General features: G+C 25.7%; 1 protein-coding gene across 2 annotated transcripts in view; it reads left to right on the top strand.

The window, feature by feature from the left end:
* LOC111029050 (hemicentin-1-like) overlaps positions 1-21,262 on the top strand; it is a 214,726-nt gene that overhangs the window by 71,340 nt on the left and 122,124 nt on the right. For both annotated transcript variants that reach the window (XM_022307883.1, XM_022307884.1), the window contains exon 3: positions 5,262-5,343. In XM_022307883.1, the coding sequence (XP_022163575.1) occupies positions 5,262-5,343 (82 nt within the window). The remainder of the gene's footprint in view (positions 1-5,261; positions 5,344-21,262) is intronic.

The raw sequence follows: 21,262 nt of genomic DNA, 5'->3' as shown, positions 1-21,262 counted from the left end.
AAGTGTTACCATGAATGGAAAACGATAATGTAAATATTTTGTTTAAATTGCAATTGTCTACGGTTATTAATTTTTAGTGACACCAAAAAAATAAAAAAATAAATTTTCAAAAATTGACTCTGCTCGAGCATTACCATTTTTTTAGACTTATTTGTGTTTGTCAAGACGCTTTTAAAAACTTCTGGGAATTTTCAATTTTGACCTCTGAAAAGTACCGTTAGATTCACTTTCCAATCAGAAAAAATGGTTATGTCAAAATCAAAGTATTTTAACTACCACAAGTGTTGCTGACTGACACAAAAAAGAAAAGAAACAAACATTATTATTTATTGTAAATTCGCTACTCTCAGAATCTTCAAATTAACGAATTGTAATGTAAATCGTAATTCAAAAAATAATAACATTAGACACTTGAAATTTTCGCCAAATGTTAAATCGACCATTTTACATATATGGTAAAATGTTTAAACTATTTTTTACTCTTTTTGAGTTATTTATAGACATTTGAAATTTTAGGTGTAGGACACAACCTCCGGGTTCCAAATAGTTTTTCGAATACAATGATTTGTTATTGAATTCAAATACATCACATATACATGTTACAGTTTCATACTTCACAACTATTGTATAGAAGAGTGGGTTATACTATTACACCTTTTTCATTTTTAATTTGATTTCAGTCAAGAATTTCCCCACCTCAATTTACTGTATAAATAAACCACAAAAATTAAGTAACATTATTTTTCTGTTTGAATTTCGGCTACTGGACTTCACTATTTGTATTACTGTGTCATGTGTTCTGAACACCCCTCTCTAAAGCGGAAGTAATTTAAAAAATTGAAATTTTCATATTGTTAGGTTTACTTACACTATATATGAAAATATTTGTTCCAAATTTTATGCTTCTACCTAAATCTACTGGATGTGCTGTATAAATGTATAATGTTAATGATTAGTAACCGAGTAAGTGAATAAACTTGAAAGTCATTTCTATTGAAACAGTTTATTATTATTTGGGCTCAATGTTTTACATCATCTTGAACTATTTTGGTTTACTTAATGTTTCAAATTTAAAAATCCAAAGAAGACAGGAAGCAAAGATACGAAGATAAGAAAACTGGGTTAATTTGTATTTTTAAGCCACCAGGTATATGATGATAAATAAGTGCAAATAACAAAAAAAAACTTATAATTTTATGATATTTAAAAGTGTAGAAGATAAATATTTGCATTGGGTAAGTTCAAATAAATTCCACCCTGCTACCAGCTTATCGATCATTACTATGTATTCATTGGTGTAGAAGATACCTACGTTTAATAACGACTCGTGTAATTGATAAACTTATGATTATAATAAGTGTTTTCCATACAAAAATAAGACTTGTTTGTACACATTTCAGAAACAATTTCAAACTTTAAAACGTTCTTTTAATTACCTAATTTGTGTTAGGTAAAATTAATCCCGGTTAAGTGTAATGCACCTATTATTAAAAATGTTTCAAAGTTATTTTCATCAATCATTAAGTATATTGACGTTTCAGTTTTCAAAAATGTATCATATTTAGTAGTTCATGATACGTATTTCATTAAATATTAGTCATACATTTACATATTATTTTAAAAGCGTTTCAATTTATAAAACATTTGCAATTTATAATACCCATTATCCATGCTAACCTTTTTGTTTTTAATATGCTATTTCACATCGGTTTAATTTATTTATTTACACTGACAGTAAACATTTTAAGTATATTTAATATTTTTGCCAATATTAAAGTCACAAAATATATTTAAATAATAATAATTGATCAAAAATTGTTTACCATAAAAAAAAATATTGCATAACATTTTATAATAATATATTGTTATTCATACATGCAACTATACTAATGGAAAATGTCAATAATTGTAATGTTATGTTATGTTTTATTTTATATTTATAAATATGCATAATATACGACATAGCAAATTTTCGTTTACACGTTTCAATAGTGTGCTGTTAGTTTTGATATTAGAGTGAATTTACCTATTATCAAACTTTTACTTAAGAACATTATCTATGTTCTCTTGACAGTTTGTTGAGGTATTTTGATTTTTAATCTTCAAGTCGAAGACCAAACATGTCTTCTTAAAGGACCATAAAGGGGAAAAAAATATGTAGCATGTAACTATTTTTGTTCACAAAAATATGAAATCCAAAATAATAATAAGTAATAATAATTACGACGTATGAGGTAATAACTAGAGCCGACGCGAGATTAAATTCTATGACGTCAGTACTTCAAGCACCAACTTTAAATTACTTAAACTCGCTAACGAAAAGTCGTAGCAAGTTTAGTTTGGACTTCTGATATTCCTTAATTACATAATATATGTTTTTTCAAGAATTTGTTATTTATTTTCCTTCTATGGCCCTTTAAGCAAACATCATTAATTATTGTATATTAGTATATATTTAAAATTGTACTCAAGCTAATAACCTTGATGTTAATGCCGTAACAATAAAAAAAAATGTTCTCATCCAGCTGTACAAACAATTTTGTGTTACTAAAATAATAATGTTATATGAGATCTTATAATAGCCATTTTCGAAAATAAAATATAATAAAATGAAATTTGGGTTTAGGTCACTTGAATTTTTGTGTACTCATTTCATCTCATACCCTGTTTTAGCCGATACGATATTAGTAGTACTTATATAGGTACCTCTAAGTTATACCAGTTCGAATTATGAATATTTATGTGTGTTGTATATTGTATACAATATTCATTTATAAATTGTTTGCATCAATAAACGATAGTAGTAGAGGAGTAGTATTGTTCTAACAGTCTCCTCTGCTAACAGTTGACCAGTAAAAAAAAAAAATTTCCCTATAAAAGTAGGTGCGCATGTTCAATATTAATGGCAATAAGTGATTAATTAATTAATTAATAAATACGTGTTTTTTTGATTTTTTTGGAAAATATCACATTGGAGAATAAACTACATATCTGAACTCAAAGTACAAAAGACTTATTTTTTTGTTATTTCCTTTTCACCCGAACTTGATTTATCTTAGACTCATTCATAGATAGGATATCCGGCAGAGTTAATGTGCCCATGTACAACATTAACAGTGAACCTACTGTTGCTGTGTCAAAAAAGTAATGAAGAAAAATCAAGAATATTCTGAAAAGAAAAAATTTAGTCTTTGTATTTATATGCGATGTGTATGTCATAAATAGATCAAAAATATTCAATTTAAAAATAAATAATATTATTTTTGTTAAATATTATAATTTGATACGATGAGTTAACTTTTTTCAGAAATGTAAATATTTACAATTAAAATAAATACATATATGAGCGTTGTTATGATATTTATGATTATACACATCTCTCACCAAATTGTAACAAAAAAAAAATGATGCGAATTTTGTACAAAATAGGTAGGTAACTAACATTTATTTTTAAATCTAATTATGATTTGCACCAACAATCCTCTGAGCTACCTAGCTATTAAAATCAAAGTACTATAAATAAGTGTACATGCTTGAGTCGTTGGCAGCCGCGCAAAACTGTTATACTATAACATAGCACTAAAGAAATCAGAAATTCATCAGTATTTCCCAAATAAGACAAAAACAAAAAAAATATGAATATAATATAATATAAAGTAATGATGGTAAGGTTACCAATGTAATATTATCATATTGTATTATTATTACTTTTGAAACAATTAAAATAAACTTGTAAACTTCACGAAGCATCAACTTTTAAAAATAATGAATACATTTAAATAGATGTTTCAAGTTTTTTTAGGTATTAAAAGAACAATTACGATCTACGTGCATGAAGTTATACAAATAACAATAATGATTATACAACATATTATGATTGTATTATATAAAATAAATAAACAATGGTGTAATTTGAGGAGGTAGCCCTTCCAGTGACAGAACTGGACGTGTTTATTCTAAATAGAAAATTTATCATAGTAATGATACAACATTATATTAATATTAAAAACAAAAAATAATATTTCCATTATTATAAAGTCTCAACTAAATATTTTTACGACGAGTATTATTCTTATAACATATCTACTCTTGTACCTAGTGATATTTAATTTATTTCCAAGCTTCAGTCACAGTATGGAAATATATTTAATATTATGTATATATATATATATATATATATATTGTGGGTGTGTGTATAATTTTAAGTCACATGCGATATATTATTATTCTGGATATGACACACAATTTACATTCTATGTATAAATATAATTGATTTTACTCTTTTATGTTTAATATGTATTACTGTGACCCATTTTATAATACATTATGCACTATGCCTACATCTATAAGACATAAATATTAAGTACTCACTTTTTATTCATTTTTAAATCAATATCGTGTTGCTTTCATCTACCCACTACTGACTATACTATGGCTACTGTGCATGTCAAACCGAGTCATCACAAAACTGTTAATACTTATTTTAATATTAATAAATCCTAACAATTTTAAGATTTGTTGGCTAAAACCCAAATGATAATATTCAGAGATGTTTTTTTTTTAAATTTTAATTATTATTTAAAAAATAAAAAATATACAAATTACAATAAACATATTTAATATCGTGGTTTGAAAAAAAAAATGTTTATAAATTGGCAATATTTTTAGTGTGGGAAGATGACCACGACCTCTCATTGTTGGAACTCCAGTAGCTGTTATTCAATAATGTCTAGTACGATTAGATAACAATATAATATTTACTGTTCGTATTATCTTGACCAAACACCTAGTTAAGTATTGAATTTTAATCCGCCCGCGATGATTGTTTGGTTGATTCACTATCATACGATTTATGATGTGAACTGATTAAACTTTTCCATTAGTTAGAAACCAAATTGTTTGTGGAAATGCTTTTGTGATTAGGCGTTCAGATCCACTTCATTGTCTAATTTAACACATTAAATAGTTTAATCTACAGTCCACAATACAACTAGAAATCGTGGAGTAGTAACACTGAGTTGTTCTTTAAATCCCTGTTGCAAAGCAGTTCAAATAATAATCCTGCAGAACTGGCCCTAAAAAAATGTTGATGATATTCAATGGATTTAATCTACCCGGATAAATAATTTGTTTTTTTAACCTACTTGTGTAATATTAATAATATCAATTAATAATAACATAAATAAAATGATAGTTTTATAATATTATTAAAGACATGCAAGTAAGTAATTCGTTTTTTATTGTTTTGTTTTTTGTTTTAGGCAATGGTTGTCTGGTGTTATTGGCATAAATTCGGAATTCAGTACCTAATATTTACTATTATATCAATCAAAATGGTATTGGGTAAGTATTTCAGTGATTAATAATATTATTATAATTTTTTTATTAAACGAAATGGTCACCTCTTGGACATATTTTTATACGCAGTATTATAATTTGTATTCAAAAATGTTTACAGTCCGAATAAATAATTTTGACCAACATTAATATTTTTTTATAAAGCTACGGCTAATTTTTGAGTAAATATATATATTTCTAGGTAAATTATCAGCTCAAGTATTTACTTAGTGAATTTGTGATACTAAATTTTTTCTTATGTTTTTATATTTGTTATTAACAAAACCAATATATAATTTTTGCAAAAGACATTAAAAGTATATTATGGTAAATAAGTTTTTAGCATTAATATGTCCTATGTCTGAGGGGAAAAAAAATGTGTAACGAAAAAAATGTAGTTCTTATTGTTGTATTTCTCAACACTAGATACTAAACTGTAATTTTCAGATTGATTTTAGTGTATAAAATAGTATTGTAAACGTACACTGAGTTTTACGAAGAAATAAACTTTCAAAGTCGAGAGTATGTATGATGCCGAACTTTTATTTCCGATTTCGATAATGGGCTGAATGAATACGTTTAAGCACATGTTTTGCTGATAAGGTTATGAAAAAAGTTACTATAAACTAATGTATACATGTAAGACATTTTTTTAGTTAACAGTAAACAATTTTGTTTACTTTCATATTTAGAACTAAATAAATTTCATTCACAACAATAAGGTGTGTTATGATAAAATTAGAAAATATTAAAGTCGTTTATTATAGTATTGCATGTTGAAGAAGTTTTAAGAAGAAATTTAAAATGTTATATTTGTATGAAAGCACTTGCAGGCTACCTCCAAAACCCGAAGATTTATTTACTGAATATTTTTAATTAAAAACTTTAACTGTATTCATCGTGAAGTGTTTTACTGTCAGGGTAAGATAGTATATGTAAATAAAATGTCTGGGTACACTATATTTTTCAGATAAATGTAGATTTAAAATGTGCGCATTTATCTACCATAGTATAATAATATGTATGGTTGAATATCTGAAAATGATGAGAAAATAGATCAATAATAAGTGTGAGATTTATTGTAAACTATGTTAAAAAACATAGTCACACTCAAATTTATCACACGATTATGTTTTCAACAAGTCGAGTTTCTATTGAAGGATGATTTTTAATTGCTACGTATTATTAATACAACTTACTATTTTTTGTGCAGCATACAACATATTTTTATAAAATGTCTTCATAAGTTTAATATTGACTAAAAACTAATTAATAAAAAAAAATTTAATATTGAAAAATAGACAGCATTATCGTCCATAACCTACTATTGATTAATGGTAATAATATACTTTGATCATTTTTTTCCTAGTTAAAATATAATATACATAATATTATAATAGTTGTACCTAATACATTCATCTTTTTCTTTTACGATTGGCTGTATTCATAAACTGTTATGACAATATATTATATAAATATGTAATATGTCTGCAGTTACCTAATTAATAATCCTCAAAAATAAATTCAACAGACAAGAAATAGATAAAATAAGTTTAAGAAATGTGAAGTTATTTTTTAATTACGAAACAATTATGTAATTTTTGAATACATGTATGTATATTTATCGACATCAACTATTTCATATCTTTGTCATTATTTATAGTAAAAAAAAAATTGTCGATTAATTTTTTTCATTGATTAGTTTTATTCCTCGAATTTCGGACAAATCTTACCTTCATCTTTATGTTCCAGCTAGATTTTTGTGTTCGACGAACTCCGTCAAGGCTTTACTGTAAAATAACATCTCATACTAGACAGAGATACTTGATGATTTTGATGTATTAAAATATATGCAGGTCACGGGACCAATTCCATTTGAGCCATAATATGGTATGTCATATATGGAGTATGCACCTTTCAGTTGTATACCTCTACCTACAGTTGAGTGACTGAAAGACCATAAATTATATACAATAATTCCTATATAGTTCCAGGAATGTGAGTTTAAAGCTAGATGACTGATTTTCTGGTTTGAGTTTAAATGAAGTATTGTATGCAAGCGTATGGAAAATATTTTACCTATTTCATTGATTAATACGATTTTGGTGTCTGATTTTTGTAAGGATTTATTGACAAGTCAGAGACCTCTGATAATTAAAAGTAGTCAGATGTTTTGAATGAATGTACGTCAAAGTCAAATGGTAGAAAAAAATTGGTAAATTTGGCAACTTGCCACATTGATTGCATACACACATTGATCACATGTACAGATTTTTTTTCACCAACACTGTGCTAAATCACTGTGTCAAGAGACAGACACAGAGATAGGAAATTGTTTTGAACGTCGAAGTATGTAGTGAGCATTTAAATATCGATATAGTTTTAATATGAGATAGTAATGGCCGAATGTAAACTTTATAGTTTCATACAAGTAGTCCTTAGTGCCAACGAATAATGATATCGAATTCTTTTGCTAGGTATATTGTATTCTGACAGATTTTAGCACAATATTGCTTGATTTCTAGTGAATAAATTCAGCAAGACAGTGATGGGTCGTGGAGTGGTTTTACCTATAATGCTCAAAAATATTGTTATTTATTTAAGAAATTATAAAGAGAGAGAGAGAGAGAGAGAAAGAGATGTTTTGATAAAAAAATATTTAAGTAAATCACCTAATAGCAAATACTTGAAAAGTCTAATTAGCTCGTACACAAAAGGTTTCTTTATGGTTCTTTAGGAGTAAGGATACTTTTAACAATAACTTATGGTTTCCAGGTTGTTTGAAAATAAGGTAATTTATCGTAGAAGTATTTTAAATATGTGTGAGAAGAGCGAATGTTTTTTAAGGAGATTTTGAATTACTCTGTTGGATTATGATCAAGAAATATTCTTTTATCGTGTTAATTTTTTCATAGTAATATTATATTATATAACAGCTAGGTTTGTAGGTTCCTATTAGCATAAGAAATAAAAAATATTAAACTCTTTGAGGTACTTTTGAAGAACTGTTTTATCGGATTCTAAGTAAAAACACATAATTTGAATTGACTGTGAGTTAAAGTTATTATTTATTTATTATGTGTATAATAATTATGGATGCATAATAGTGTCTACATGAAGCAATAAACCTAGTGAGTAAAAAATTCATTTTTTTCAGGATGCACATAAATATTTATGGTGTAAAAATAAGAAAAATATTTTTACGAAAATACAAGTTAAAATGATCGATATGGAAAGAGTGATATTTGATTAAAAAACATTGGTGACTGATTTACGCACCTTAATTGAATTAGTTATATAAGGGTGATACGTTATATTGTCGTCAACATGTTTATGACTGACTTAAATAGAATTACTTGGTTACATAATAATTTGTTTTATTTATTATTTTAAAAAATATCACATTTTTTTCTTTATTATTATTTAAAATATATAATTAATGATTTAATTTGTATTGACTATTTTCGGAGGTCTATAGATTAGTTAATTTTTAGTTTTTGGTAAATTTGTGCTAATGTAATATGACTTATATCTACATCTCAATATACTATTATTATTAAAAACCAAGGATGTCGGTCAGCAGTTTAGAATATGACGTGTCGAATGTACCACGTCGTTGAGTAAGTCACTGTAATGCAGGGTCTTCAGCCCATATCCCACTTTATCTTTATAGGTAATATGAGTCCTGCAAACACATTGCAAGCATAACTTATGTTTTTACACATATAATTAATCGGTAACACATGTTTTATTAGGATGTGGCCCTCGATACTTAAAAAGAGTTCGAGTAATTATTATCCTCATCTTTTCTATTTTTTTCTCAATCCCTTCTATTTCAAAAAAAAAAAAAGAGTAATTTTTAATTTCCAGAAACACTCCCTCAAATTTGATGATTAGAACATATTTTCTACTATAAAACTTTCATCGAATACAAAAGATATTTTTTTTCAAATAATTATTACAGTTCATCGCTCTTTCAGGATCTAACAATCCAGATTTTTGTCTGAGAATTTTGATGAGTATAATATTATATTAAAATTGCTTTTTGACTTAGAAGTATTTTTATAAATGTTTTAACTATTTTATATTTAAAAGTTACAGAATATTATTTAAAATAAGTTATTTGTTGTTATCTACTAATAATTTTCAGGTTATTATTTAATTTAAGTAAACTTGGAACATTAAACCATTAATTTTGACTACCGCAGTAATTTTAATTATTTTAAAAGGATGATTTGATATTAATAAATTTGGCTTCAATTTATTTTAAAAGCTTAATAGTTAGTACCTAGTGTTATTTTTAATTAATTAACAATAAATATTTTTTTATGTCTTTAATAAATTTGTTCTACAACTATACAAAATAAAATAATAATAACAACTGTAATTTGTTGTACCAGAACATGAGGAACAAATTATAAAATTATTATGTATAATATATATAATAGAAGTAATGTTGTAGGTATCTGAAATGTATAATTATATAATGTGTATATCACATTAACTTTTTTATTGATGTATGATGATTGGTAGTATATTGTTAAATATCAAAGTCGTCTAAACAAAATATTTTACATTTGTTGTTGTCGAGTGAAAAAAAATACTGGGTATTCTACATTTTAATATAAATAATATTGTTGGTTTTGTCACATTTCGTATATTATAATATTATGAAATGTATACATATTGTTTTGTTTGCATGATGAATAAACACATTTGGTGTGTGTGTATTTTTTTGTGTAAATAAAAAATTATAAATAATGAAAATAGACAGATACATTTTTATATTATTTGTAATTTACACTCTAAAGTCAGCTAAAATATAGTTAATAATACACAAGTATTGTACATAATAATGATATGTTCAGTAAATAATCTAAAATATAGAATTTTCGTTCACAATGTAATTCTAAAGAATGGTTTTTTTTTGGCCTTGGGTCAATAAAAATTTCAAACAGAAATAGAAATAAAACAATCAAATATAATTATCCATAAATCAAAACGAAACTTAACGTGCTCTATTAAATAATAAAAAAATTTTAATTTACATGATTTCAAAATTAATTTAAAATCAAATGTTTGTTGTACTTTATTTTGAATTCTGAAAGGAACGTTAAATTCACTGGTTTTACAACGATGTGTTATTATTTTTTGTGTACTCGTACATATTAACACCTTATGTTGCAGTAGAAGTGGTTGAATATTCAACTTTATGAGTGGTTTCTGGTAGAAAAACCGATGGTGTACTTCGTAGAGTCAGAAATAAAAAATAATCAGGAAAAATTAAAATTAGAAAATTGAGGAAAAACAGGAATTTTTACGCATGACTAGTTTTAACAAAATCGATTTTGCTTTTTGTTGTATTTTAAAAGTGTCATTTTAAACCTTGAACATATAATGTAAATTATTTTGTACCTGGTTAAATGATTTCAACATTTTTTATTTAAATACCTTAGGTTTGAAAATGAAATAAATTATAAAATAGACACATGAAGGTTGCATCAATATTTTATGAGTGATTGAAGTTCAAATTTTAACGGCATTAAACATTATTCCACTATTTATTTTATAATAATGATTTAACCTCGAACGATTTTTGTCATTTCGATGTTATTCAAAAAAATAATAATTTTATAAAATTGAAGCATTCCATTATAAATTATCATATAAAATACATCACGCAATTTTCAAAATACTTGGAACTAATTTTATTTTACACTAATTATAAACATTTACAGTAATATTGTCGATTTTTTTGATTTTTAATTTTTGTTGAGTGTAGTTTTGTTTAGGTTTGGTCAAAAAACTGTCACCACTCAGAATCGTTTTTCATCGTAATCGTATACAATGATTTATCATTGAATTGCAATTTCACACATCCATTACAGTGACATACTCAATAATAAAGTACATTCGACAGCTACAATAAACTGCAGAGTAAGTTCTCCAAATTTGTTTTTATTCAGCTTGATTTTAATGTTTTAATATATAAATAATATTTTTTTTACATCATAATAATTGTATACTATCGATGGCCATTACAAAATAAAATCATGTAATATTTGATACAATTTTTTAGATTTGGCATATTGAGTATTTCTTATGTAAATCCTCAATGTGTTAAAAGTGTTTATTGTGTTTAACCGAGTATTTTAAAACAAAAACAAACAAATATCTGCAATACAATGCCAATTTATCATGATTATATATATTTATTTGTTTTGCTGAAGTTTGATTATTTCAAGAAGAGTATTTTTTTTTTTTTTTTTACAATAAAATAAAATAAATATAAATGTAGAAAAACATTTAATTATATTACCAAATTATAACAGGAAAATAAATATTAATTTCCTATTAAAAAAAAAAAATGTTTGTAAACTATTCATAAAAAAATAATAATAATATATTATGCCCACCAAAACATCTATTATTTAAATATGATAAAAAATATATATTTACAAATATATATATGTTCATTTTTATTTATCTGTTGCCTGGCAACTTTGTCCATTAGCCGTTTTTAGGGGGGTCCGGTTGATTTGAAACACGTATTGGTATGTGTTGCTATCATGTGTGCTAAAAATCAGGGTGGTCGCCCATCCGAGTGTTGATAACAACGGCCGGTACGTTGGCCGAGCGTTGCCACAGATTGACCGAGCCTCGCCAAGCCGCAAGCAAAAAATACTTTTATTTATTTTATATTCTTATATTATATTATTTTAATCTCATAGTTTTCTAAATGTTGACATAAATATAAATTAATTTTCTACGAAAGTTATATTGTATGGTGTGAAACGCCATTACAATATTTCTATTTTATTATTAAAACGTTGAATACGTTCCTATATTACAAATTACATTAAATATCACATACGCGTGAGTCATCAATGGTCTTACATTCGTCCTGTGTTATCATGGAGTAACACCGTATTGACGTATAACTATGTACTTTTGATTAGGTACTTTACAAAATACGCAATAATAATCCTTCGGTCTGCCACATATTTTATTATCATTCGGTTGCCGAAGCAGTCTCGTTTCATCGCTTGATCCGTGTAATTTTAAACCAGATCATGGGTGAAGTAAAATATTATATTAAAATTGTATTTCAATTTATTATACGTTAAACGTTACCCACTCGGTACCTTGAAAGTGTCTCGTCTGATATCACGGATGTCTAAGCCCTTTCGCATTCCCACGCGTTTGGTATAAATCCATCGCTGATAATGTACCGTCAGAGATACAACGTCGTTGTATGGTTACCACTATTGTATGCGTAACATTTGAATCAACTATATTCGAATAGGTAAATGCATCAAATCAATATTAGTATTTTTGAATTTATATTTAGAGTAGTTTTGGCACATCATAATTTGTTGGCTCTATCGAGTACAATATGCAATAATTGTTATTATAGCTATAATTTGAAATGGCTAACAATTATTTTAGTCCAATAATTCATAACAGATGATAAAATATAAATAATAATAAGTAATAATAATAATAAGTTTTTGTATCTACACACAAAAATGTAAATATGTTTAATTCACCTCATAATACTATAATATTTTGTCCATATTATTATGTTTCCAAGACTTTTAATGTACCTTGGTACCTACAAAGTGAAAATCAATGGATACTTTGAAATGGTAATATGTTGTATGTGCATCAACTTATTTGAAGTTTAAATTTACGGACTGCGTCACTGCGAGTGATAACTTACCGTTATTATTATTAGTACTATACACTATTCTGCAACATAGAATGCAAATTAAATTATTAAATGTCACTTTTGTCCCAGTGTGCATCATACACTTTCTTTGTACTATACTGTGCAGGATATTGCCTTTACGAATATAACATAATACATATTACATAGGTAATAGGTATCTATATATTTATAATATGATTGTGATTGTTTGCGCATGAAAATCCCTATATACTTAAATTGAATAGTACATTTATTCAAATTCTGATTTTTTAGAATTTTTAAGTAGCTTATAACACTGTCAATATAATAGGTACAATAAATAAAAGGCCAATAAAACTATATCGAAAATCATTTTTGTAAAACAATAATATGAAAAAAATATTTTTTTTTGCCTTCTTTATTATCAGATATATTGTTTCCTCAAACATTGATAATAGGTAGGATACATTATTTCTGAAATTAATATTAAATATTTAAATTAAATACCTTCTGTTAAGGAACCAACAATACCTGTATTTATTATATTGTGTAGTGTACGATTTATTACGAGTTCAAGATATTAGATATAATGCACAACTAAACATATTTTTTTAAATCAGACTCAATGGTTGCTGTTGAAATACATTTTTTTGTGAATATTTATTGAACAATACTTGGTGCTTAGGTCTGATCTGATCCATCTTAATGTAAAACCAGCAAATTTACCATTTAATGCAATAAATGTTTATTAGTACGAAAGTCACTGCTCTTGCCTCATTAATGACATTTTATAAATATATTTATAATACCTTGTTTTTATTAATTATTTTTATAACTACCTACTACCGCATTTGTTATATTATAAATTGATTTATTTTATTTTTCTTTAATTGTAGTTTATCTTTAAGCTACGTTGTATTATTTAATTGTTACCACTGGGTAGTTACTCTGTCTTAATGTTATATTGGGCATTATGCCCGTTAAATAATTAAATACATTATAGTAGGAATCCTATGCCAGTGTTAAGCCAATATTACACAATGGTTCGACATCGTTCGACAAACACGTTTTGTCGATGACCTGACGATGAACCAATAATATATTAATATTGGCTTTATAATATTATAATCCACCTGGTTTATGCAATACAATAAAAAAATATAGATACTTGCATATTTAATTTAGCTGAATTATCATTCAGTATTTGATAGTGACTGTCACCGGTGTAAATCATAATAGTTATTAAGGCTAATGTTTATATTTAGTTTTACAAAAATGTACTAAGTATTTTATTTTAGCTACATATAGTAGTAGGTACAATTGTATATTTCATATATTACCAATTTAACTATAACATCAACTATGGTATTTATAAAATCTCATGGATTCAATATTTCGACAACAGATATATTTTGCGTCATATAAAACTTGTACATATAGCCATATAGGTTCTCTTACGTCTTTTACTATTAATTATTTTTTTTTTCCAAATAAAATAACAATCATTTTTATCATTTATTTTTTATTTTTAAATTGATTTAATTTTGTTCAATAAAGTTTTTGAACCGGAAGTTTCAGTTATTATTTGATTCTTTAAGTTGAATTGCATTTAAATGCAAAAGTTATTTTAAAATTTAAACTCTTACACTAAGTATTATAATAGCCTATAAATCAATATAAAACTAATAAAGTGAACGGAATATTTTTCACGGGCTGAAGTATAATTTAAAAATATGTCTAAATTCAGACATGATGAGATAGCATAGTAATACAATTTCAAAGACAAAGTAAATTGAATCGTGTAAAATGTTAAAAAATAAAAATAAATTAACAATAAATTATAAAAATATATAGGTTAAACGATGCGAATATTAAAATCAGCCAATTGCTTTAATAGTTGAGGTTTTCTAATGTCCACTAAAAGCTCGTGTAACGGATGTATATTATGTATAATATATATATAATAAATAAAATAATTAATTATGATCGCCTGTATGATTTTCATGTCTATTAGACTTTAAATGTAGAGTGTTGTTATTATTATTATTTACCTACATAGGATTATTATAATATGTATGTAATTATAATATCTTAAACAATTAACAAACTTGTCAAACATTGTGTTTTTCGAGATAACATTTTTTAAACAATTTAAAATAGGATGAATAATAAATCACATTTTTGTAAAACAAAAGTCTTTATGGTTCTTGCTTGGAATTCGAGTACCTAAGTAATAAGAAATTTTGAAAAATGTATGAGATTTTGATTGTTAAATTATTTATAGTTTGGTGAAATATAAATGATTCAAATTTATACGGTGTAGTTCTAACATTTTATAAGTACATTAATCCAAATAAGTACTATCTATAATCATCATTTTTCATTATTTTCTTTGAGTGGAAAGGTACAATTTTAATTATTAGATGGGAAAAGAACGTTCACATGAAATCTATGAAAACAAGAATGCAATTACACAGTTGGATGGTTTAGAATATTTCCTTTTAGAAACTTTTTTTTTATCATTTGTATTTGACAGGATAAACTGAAAGAAGCCCATAGAGGTTTTTGGCATTATACTTGCTTTCTTAAATTTAATTTAGAAATATCCTTTTGCTGTTAATCTCTATACACAAGAAGAAAACTCATACGAGTAATTTAAATAATAATTTAGTAAAATAAACTTTAAATGTATTTGATTATAGATTTTGGATAAAAGACTTTCAGACCTTATATTTAATTATAAATTGATATATTGAACTCTATAGGACAGTAATTGGTTATTAAAGTCATAATATGAGTGGAACAGTTTATATAGTACAAACATGTAAGTTACTAAAGATAATATTTTATAGACAAAGGTTTTATCTCATGATTTACGAAACTTAAGAAATCTTTTAACACCAACATACAATTTACAAACAATAGTAGATATTCTTATTTTACATTAACCTTTATATTAAATTATTACTATTATAATAAATTTAATAATATCATATTGGTCTAAGAAAAAGTAAATAAATCTGAATCATTTCGAGCAGCAATAAACAAAATCTGTCTTTAGGCGTTATTAGTGGGAATCAGTGTTTGCACTTATAGTTCAAATAACAAACTAGATACCTACCTACGATCCCGTACTATGCAATTTATTACTCACTATCCCATGAACATTGTGTTGTTTTTCATTTTTTTTTTCATTATTTATTAGAATATAAGTATAAATTATTATGTCAATCTCGCTGATAATATTAAAGAAAAAGCTCGAATTACATTTTTAGTCTACTTTTTAATGTATTTAATATATTTTAGTCACACTAAAAACATAATATTGTGAATAACATGTATTGAAAACCTATAAATTAGTTTTAATAGATACCTAATTTGATTACATACATCCAGTAATATTATAATTTATAACTCTACATTTGTATATCATCGTCACCATGTTTTATTTATTTATTTTTTTAGAGAGAGCAATATTCATTAGCTTTGCCTTATTGTCTAGTTATGTTTGTCCTAAACATATAGAAATTAATGTATTAGTTTAGACAATAGAGATGACATTAGTGTATTACTATTTTTTTATTCTATTTTTTTTTTTACTTTCAAATTATATTGCAAATTCCTATTGGCCATTTCTGTGGAATGGGATGATGTTGTCTGTTATATGAGGGAAAGATTGCTTCAAATAAGTTTGTTGGTATGTAGATTTGTATACTCAAAATAGTCTCACGTATTGTGTTATTTGTAATGTAGTAAAAAAGAAAAAGGAAAAGAAATAGGAACTCTGCTGAAGGGGATATGAAATTAAAACTGTAAGCATTGAGAAAAAAGATACAATTTTAGTATATTTTTTACTCGTAAATCGTAATGACAACTACGGTGTGCAAGTTGGAGGAATGTTTAGCTTATATTGTGATAAGCAAGACACTGAAATTATTAAGTACATTTACAATTATTTACATACCATAATGCTGTCACTGCATAAAATGTCTCGAAATACTTAAACAGGGACAATTTAAAGGATGAATTCACTTGGGATGGAGTTCTATGACCTAACAATAATGAATCTTAAATTATTCCCATAATGCGTATGAATTTATTTATCTACAGAATCATAAGGTCACTTCACTCTTCGCCACGATAATACGAACTGTGATTTTCGTCTATGTCTATGAATCCTTTTTGAAATGTACCTATAATATGGTGAAGTGATTCAAATGATTGTATTGATAAACATAATAGTTGGTGGCAAATGATTTAACATCATGTCAATCGAGAAGGATTAAATTCAATTTTTCTGGTATATTATACTATTTCATATGATAAGTATTTAGTTTTTAATAATTATAAACATTGTGGTATTACAAATAAACCCTTTTCTACCCATAGCATGAAAAACTTGGAAAATTAATGTTTTTATCTTATTTTACTCTTTATTTATTTATTTAAGGATAAATATAAAAAAAAAACATTTTTGTCTTTCATTTTCCTGTATTTTCGTCAGGCAGTTACGTTAATATTTTTGTACATAATATAAAAACTATAGGGAATTTATAAGCTACAAGATTTAGTATTTCAGCCAATTATAGAGCCAATTTTTTTCCCCTGAAAACACAGCTCACGTTATTTTGGTTTAATGTTCAGTCACCTTTCAAGATTGTTAGATAACACAATTCCCCCCCAAAAAAATAATAAGTTTCAGTGTTTAAATTCAATGTTTATAAATAAATATATTTGTAATAGTGCATAACTATACAACTGTTATACGATATAACATAATATTATGTAATTATGTAAGATAAATATTGGCACTATAAAATAAATTAATAAATTAATTTAGTATAGTACACTGCCTATATATTGTTATACAAATATGAATTCAGTACCTAATTATATTATTTTAAATAAATTTAACCATGCTATTTCCTGATCCTATGTTAGAAATGTAACTTCAGCAATATTATGTATACGAATTAAGTACAAAAGACAGAACGTTCGATTGATCAAAATATAGATCTATGTATGTTTAAAGTATACATTTAGTGATACGATAACACATTGGCATGTTGTTTAGGTTGGTTGATAAATACATAACTATTCAAAATGTCTTCCAATTCTTTTGCCTAATGTATAAATTATTAAAATTTGATTAATTTTAATCTGTGATGATGTTAATGATTAAAAAACACGATACAAATAGCAGCGTGAGGTAGTATGGATTCCAAATGTGACATTTATTTTAGTGTTGCTTATATTTGTATGGTTTAAGTCGCAAGTGCTTCTTCTATAGTATTTGGTATTAGTTTTACTATTCATTTATAACCTCTTGAAAATTAATTATTGAATTTAAACAATTTTTACTTTTTTAATATCATATGATAGTAAATAAAAACATTTTGTGCTCCTCTTTTTCTCTCACCCCACTCACATTTTTTTTGTTTTTATTTTGACTTAAGCCATATTATATATAGTACGTGTTTTAGGATTTTACTTGTAATATTCCATGCATTTATAGTACATTGTATTTCAGTACTTTTAGTGCTATAAATTCCGATCTCAAGTTAAAATATACAGAATGTATTATTGCCTTCCTTGAACTCTTAAGAATAGTTTGTATCCATGGCATATACACTTATTAAACAATCAAACTATGAACGTACGTATAAATATAAATAATGATGTCATGGACTGTAAGATTTTGGAATGTAAAATATGTTTGGACTTTATTTACAGGGACCGTAAGCTCTCAGACCGTAAACATCTGACTGAATTCAACCGGAAAATTTTGCACAGAAAGTATATATTGGGCATGAAGACTATTGATAAATTTAAAACAATATTATACTTACTAAGATACAATTTATTAACAATTATTGTAGAGCAATTGAGGTGTATTAAGATTGAACAATGATAAATTATGCAAAAACACATAATATAAATAATGTACCTATACAATTTTTAACAATTAGATTAATGCTAATGATAATAGTATTTTATTACATACTAATATTTTTAAATTATAATTGTAGTGTAATTATTATTTTGTGTTAAAATTAACGTTGAAATAATGAAAGCATAACATACAGTAAATATACGTTAGACATCGGCAGATGAGAATCGCGTAGGGGCTATCGTATATATACTCTTATTTCTAAAAAAATGTGACATTTACCAATTGGAAAATAACATTTGAACGCTTGGTGTATGGTCCCTCATATAAAATACATTAGATTATGTTTATATATATATTAAAACTTCAAATGTCCGATAAGAGAAATGATCAATACATTGAGAAAAATGATTTCCTATTTTTTAACACAATAAATCATAATTTGATATCAAGAAAGAGAAAAATAAACACGTAAACAAAAGGCAAAGTGAAGAAAATACTTTCGAGTGCACAAAAGTGTTCATGTTTTTCGAAGAATGTAAAATATTATCATCTCTGTTTTATTTTTATTTTATATAACTCGGAGAAAATAATAATAGCGCTGTACAACAATGTTAGGTACTACTATAACGTAGGTAGGTATCAACGAATATACGACGGTTATACGTTTCCTCCGATCGGATATTAAATTTCTTGAAAAACTCACTGTCGAAATTTAAAAATGCATGACTTTTAAGAACTGGCAAGTTAGTATTAAGCCAAACTCAATTTTCAAAAACGTTCAAGCATCTAATGTCCAAATTTTTAAATGAATTGTACAAACTTGAATTTTCTTACTAAGTACCTACAGACTTATCATCAAAGAAAACTTCTAATTATGATTTAATTTGGAAGTGTTCCAGGTATGGTTTCAAGTTGAAATGAAAATGTAATTTATTATGCCATACAAATTTTAAATTATCTGTATTTATATTTTGGTGTAAACAGTGATATTATAAAAAAACTACTTTACCAAATATTATATCAGCTTCTGAATATAAAATTTGTTAAAATCTTATTGGTGGGTAATATATTTATAAATATTAAATGTTTACAAAAAATAAAAAAGTATCGAATTTTGTTTTATTGAGTTGATAATATTAAGTTTATATCATGAATAGTTTAGGCCACTGGGATATCTCCATTTTAAGTCAATCTGTAAAGTTTTATAAGACACCACCATAATATACAACATTTTGTCAGTAATACACAGTTAGATAAAAAAACATTTTTTATGGTAGTATCAAGCCAATTCAATATGTATTATACCTGTCTATCTTCGGGAAATCAAATGTTAACTAATTAATTCCTGGATTCACCGATAATAAACAGTATTTATGTTTTCGTAGAAGAGTTATTCATGAAAATTGTCTATTCAGTGTATCACAAAATAATGCATTCTAAGGGTGTATATTGGACGTGGGTTTAAACATTTTCTGAAATTCTATAAAACTTGAAAATTATATTTTATATTTTAATAACTTCCTTTACTATAAATTATAATATCTTTCCATTTATCAACTCCCAGACACCTATTTAGGGAGAAGGGGTATTATTAGCACCGTGTATTATATATTTATATTAATTAAAAAAATTGTACAGCGAAAGCGTTTATATATTATATTTTGGATCATTTGTTTATCTGAAAGATGAGTGCTTGTTGCTGGTGGGATAAATTTCTGAATTTTAATTTTACTTTAAATAGTGCTAGAAAAATACATTAAAAAAAAACAAAATTGGGTGCATTAGTCAAATGCATATTTTAGCTTATGTAATTATATTTTGGAAAATCATTCTATAATCCGATCTTCAAATTGTTGTATTTTTTTCATTAGATAGAAATTAGTGAAATCAGACTATTTTACTGGGTGTCACGAGAGTTTTTCTTTGTTCTTGAACTAAAAAATAAAAAATCTGGGGGCTCGCGGCTCCAATCCCCTTAATTTGAATTGTGATACTTGGAATTTTTAAGTAGGTATACTTAAAGTAGGTCACCCCCCTTTTTTCTTTAATAATGAAGTTTTTCAAAATCTGATTTTTGGAATCTTTAAAAATACTCATGACCATATTTTCATATTCTTGAGATTTTTTGTGCCACTTAAGGAGTGTCCCGTTTCTTTTTCAAATGAGAACCCCACTTTTTCTTTAAATTATTAAGCGGATAATTTTTTTGAGAATTCTGATGTATCGAAATCAAAATTCGAACGAGTGGTTTCCTAATTATTGGACAATATGTTCTAAGGATAATAGTCAATAATAGTGATATGCTTATACAGTTCTACACATGAAATATGAAAAATAACTAA

The sequence above is a fragment of the Myzus persicae genome, unplaced genomic scaffold (genome assembly GCF_001856785.1).
Source record: "Myzus persicae strain clone G006 unplaced genomic scaffold, MPER_G0061.0, whole genome shotgun sequence".
Classification (NCBI taxonomy): Eukaryota; Metazoa; Arthropoda; class Insecta; order Hemiptera; family Aphididae; genus Myzus; species Myzus persicae.
This window is presented reverse-complemented; position numbering and strand designations above follow the sequence as displayed.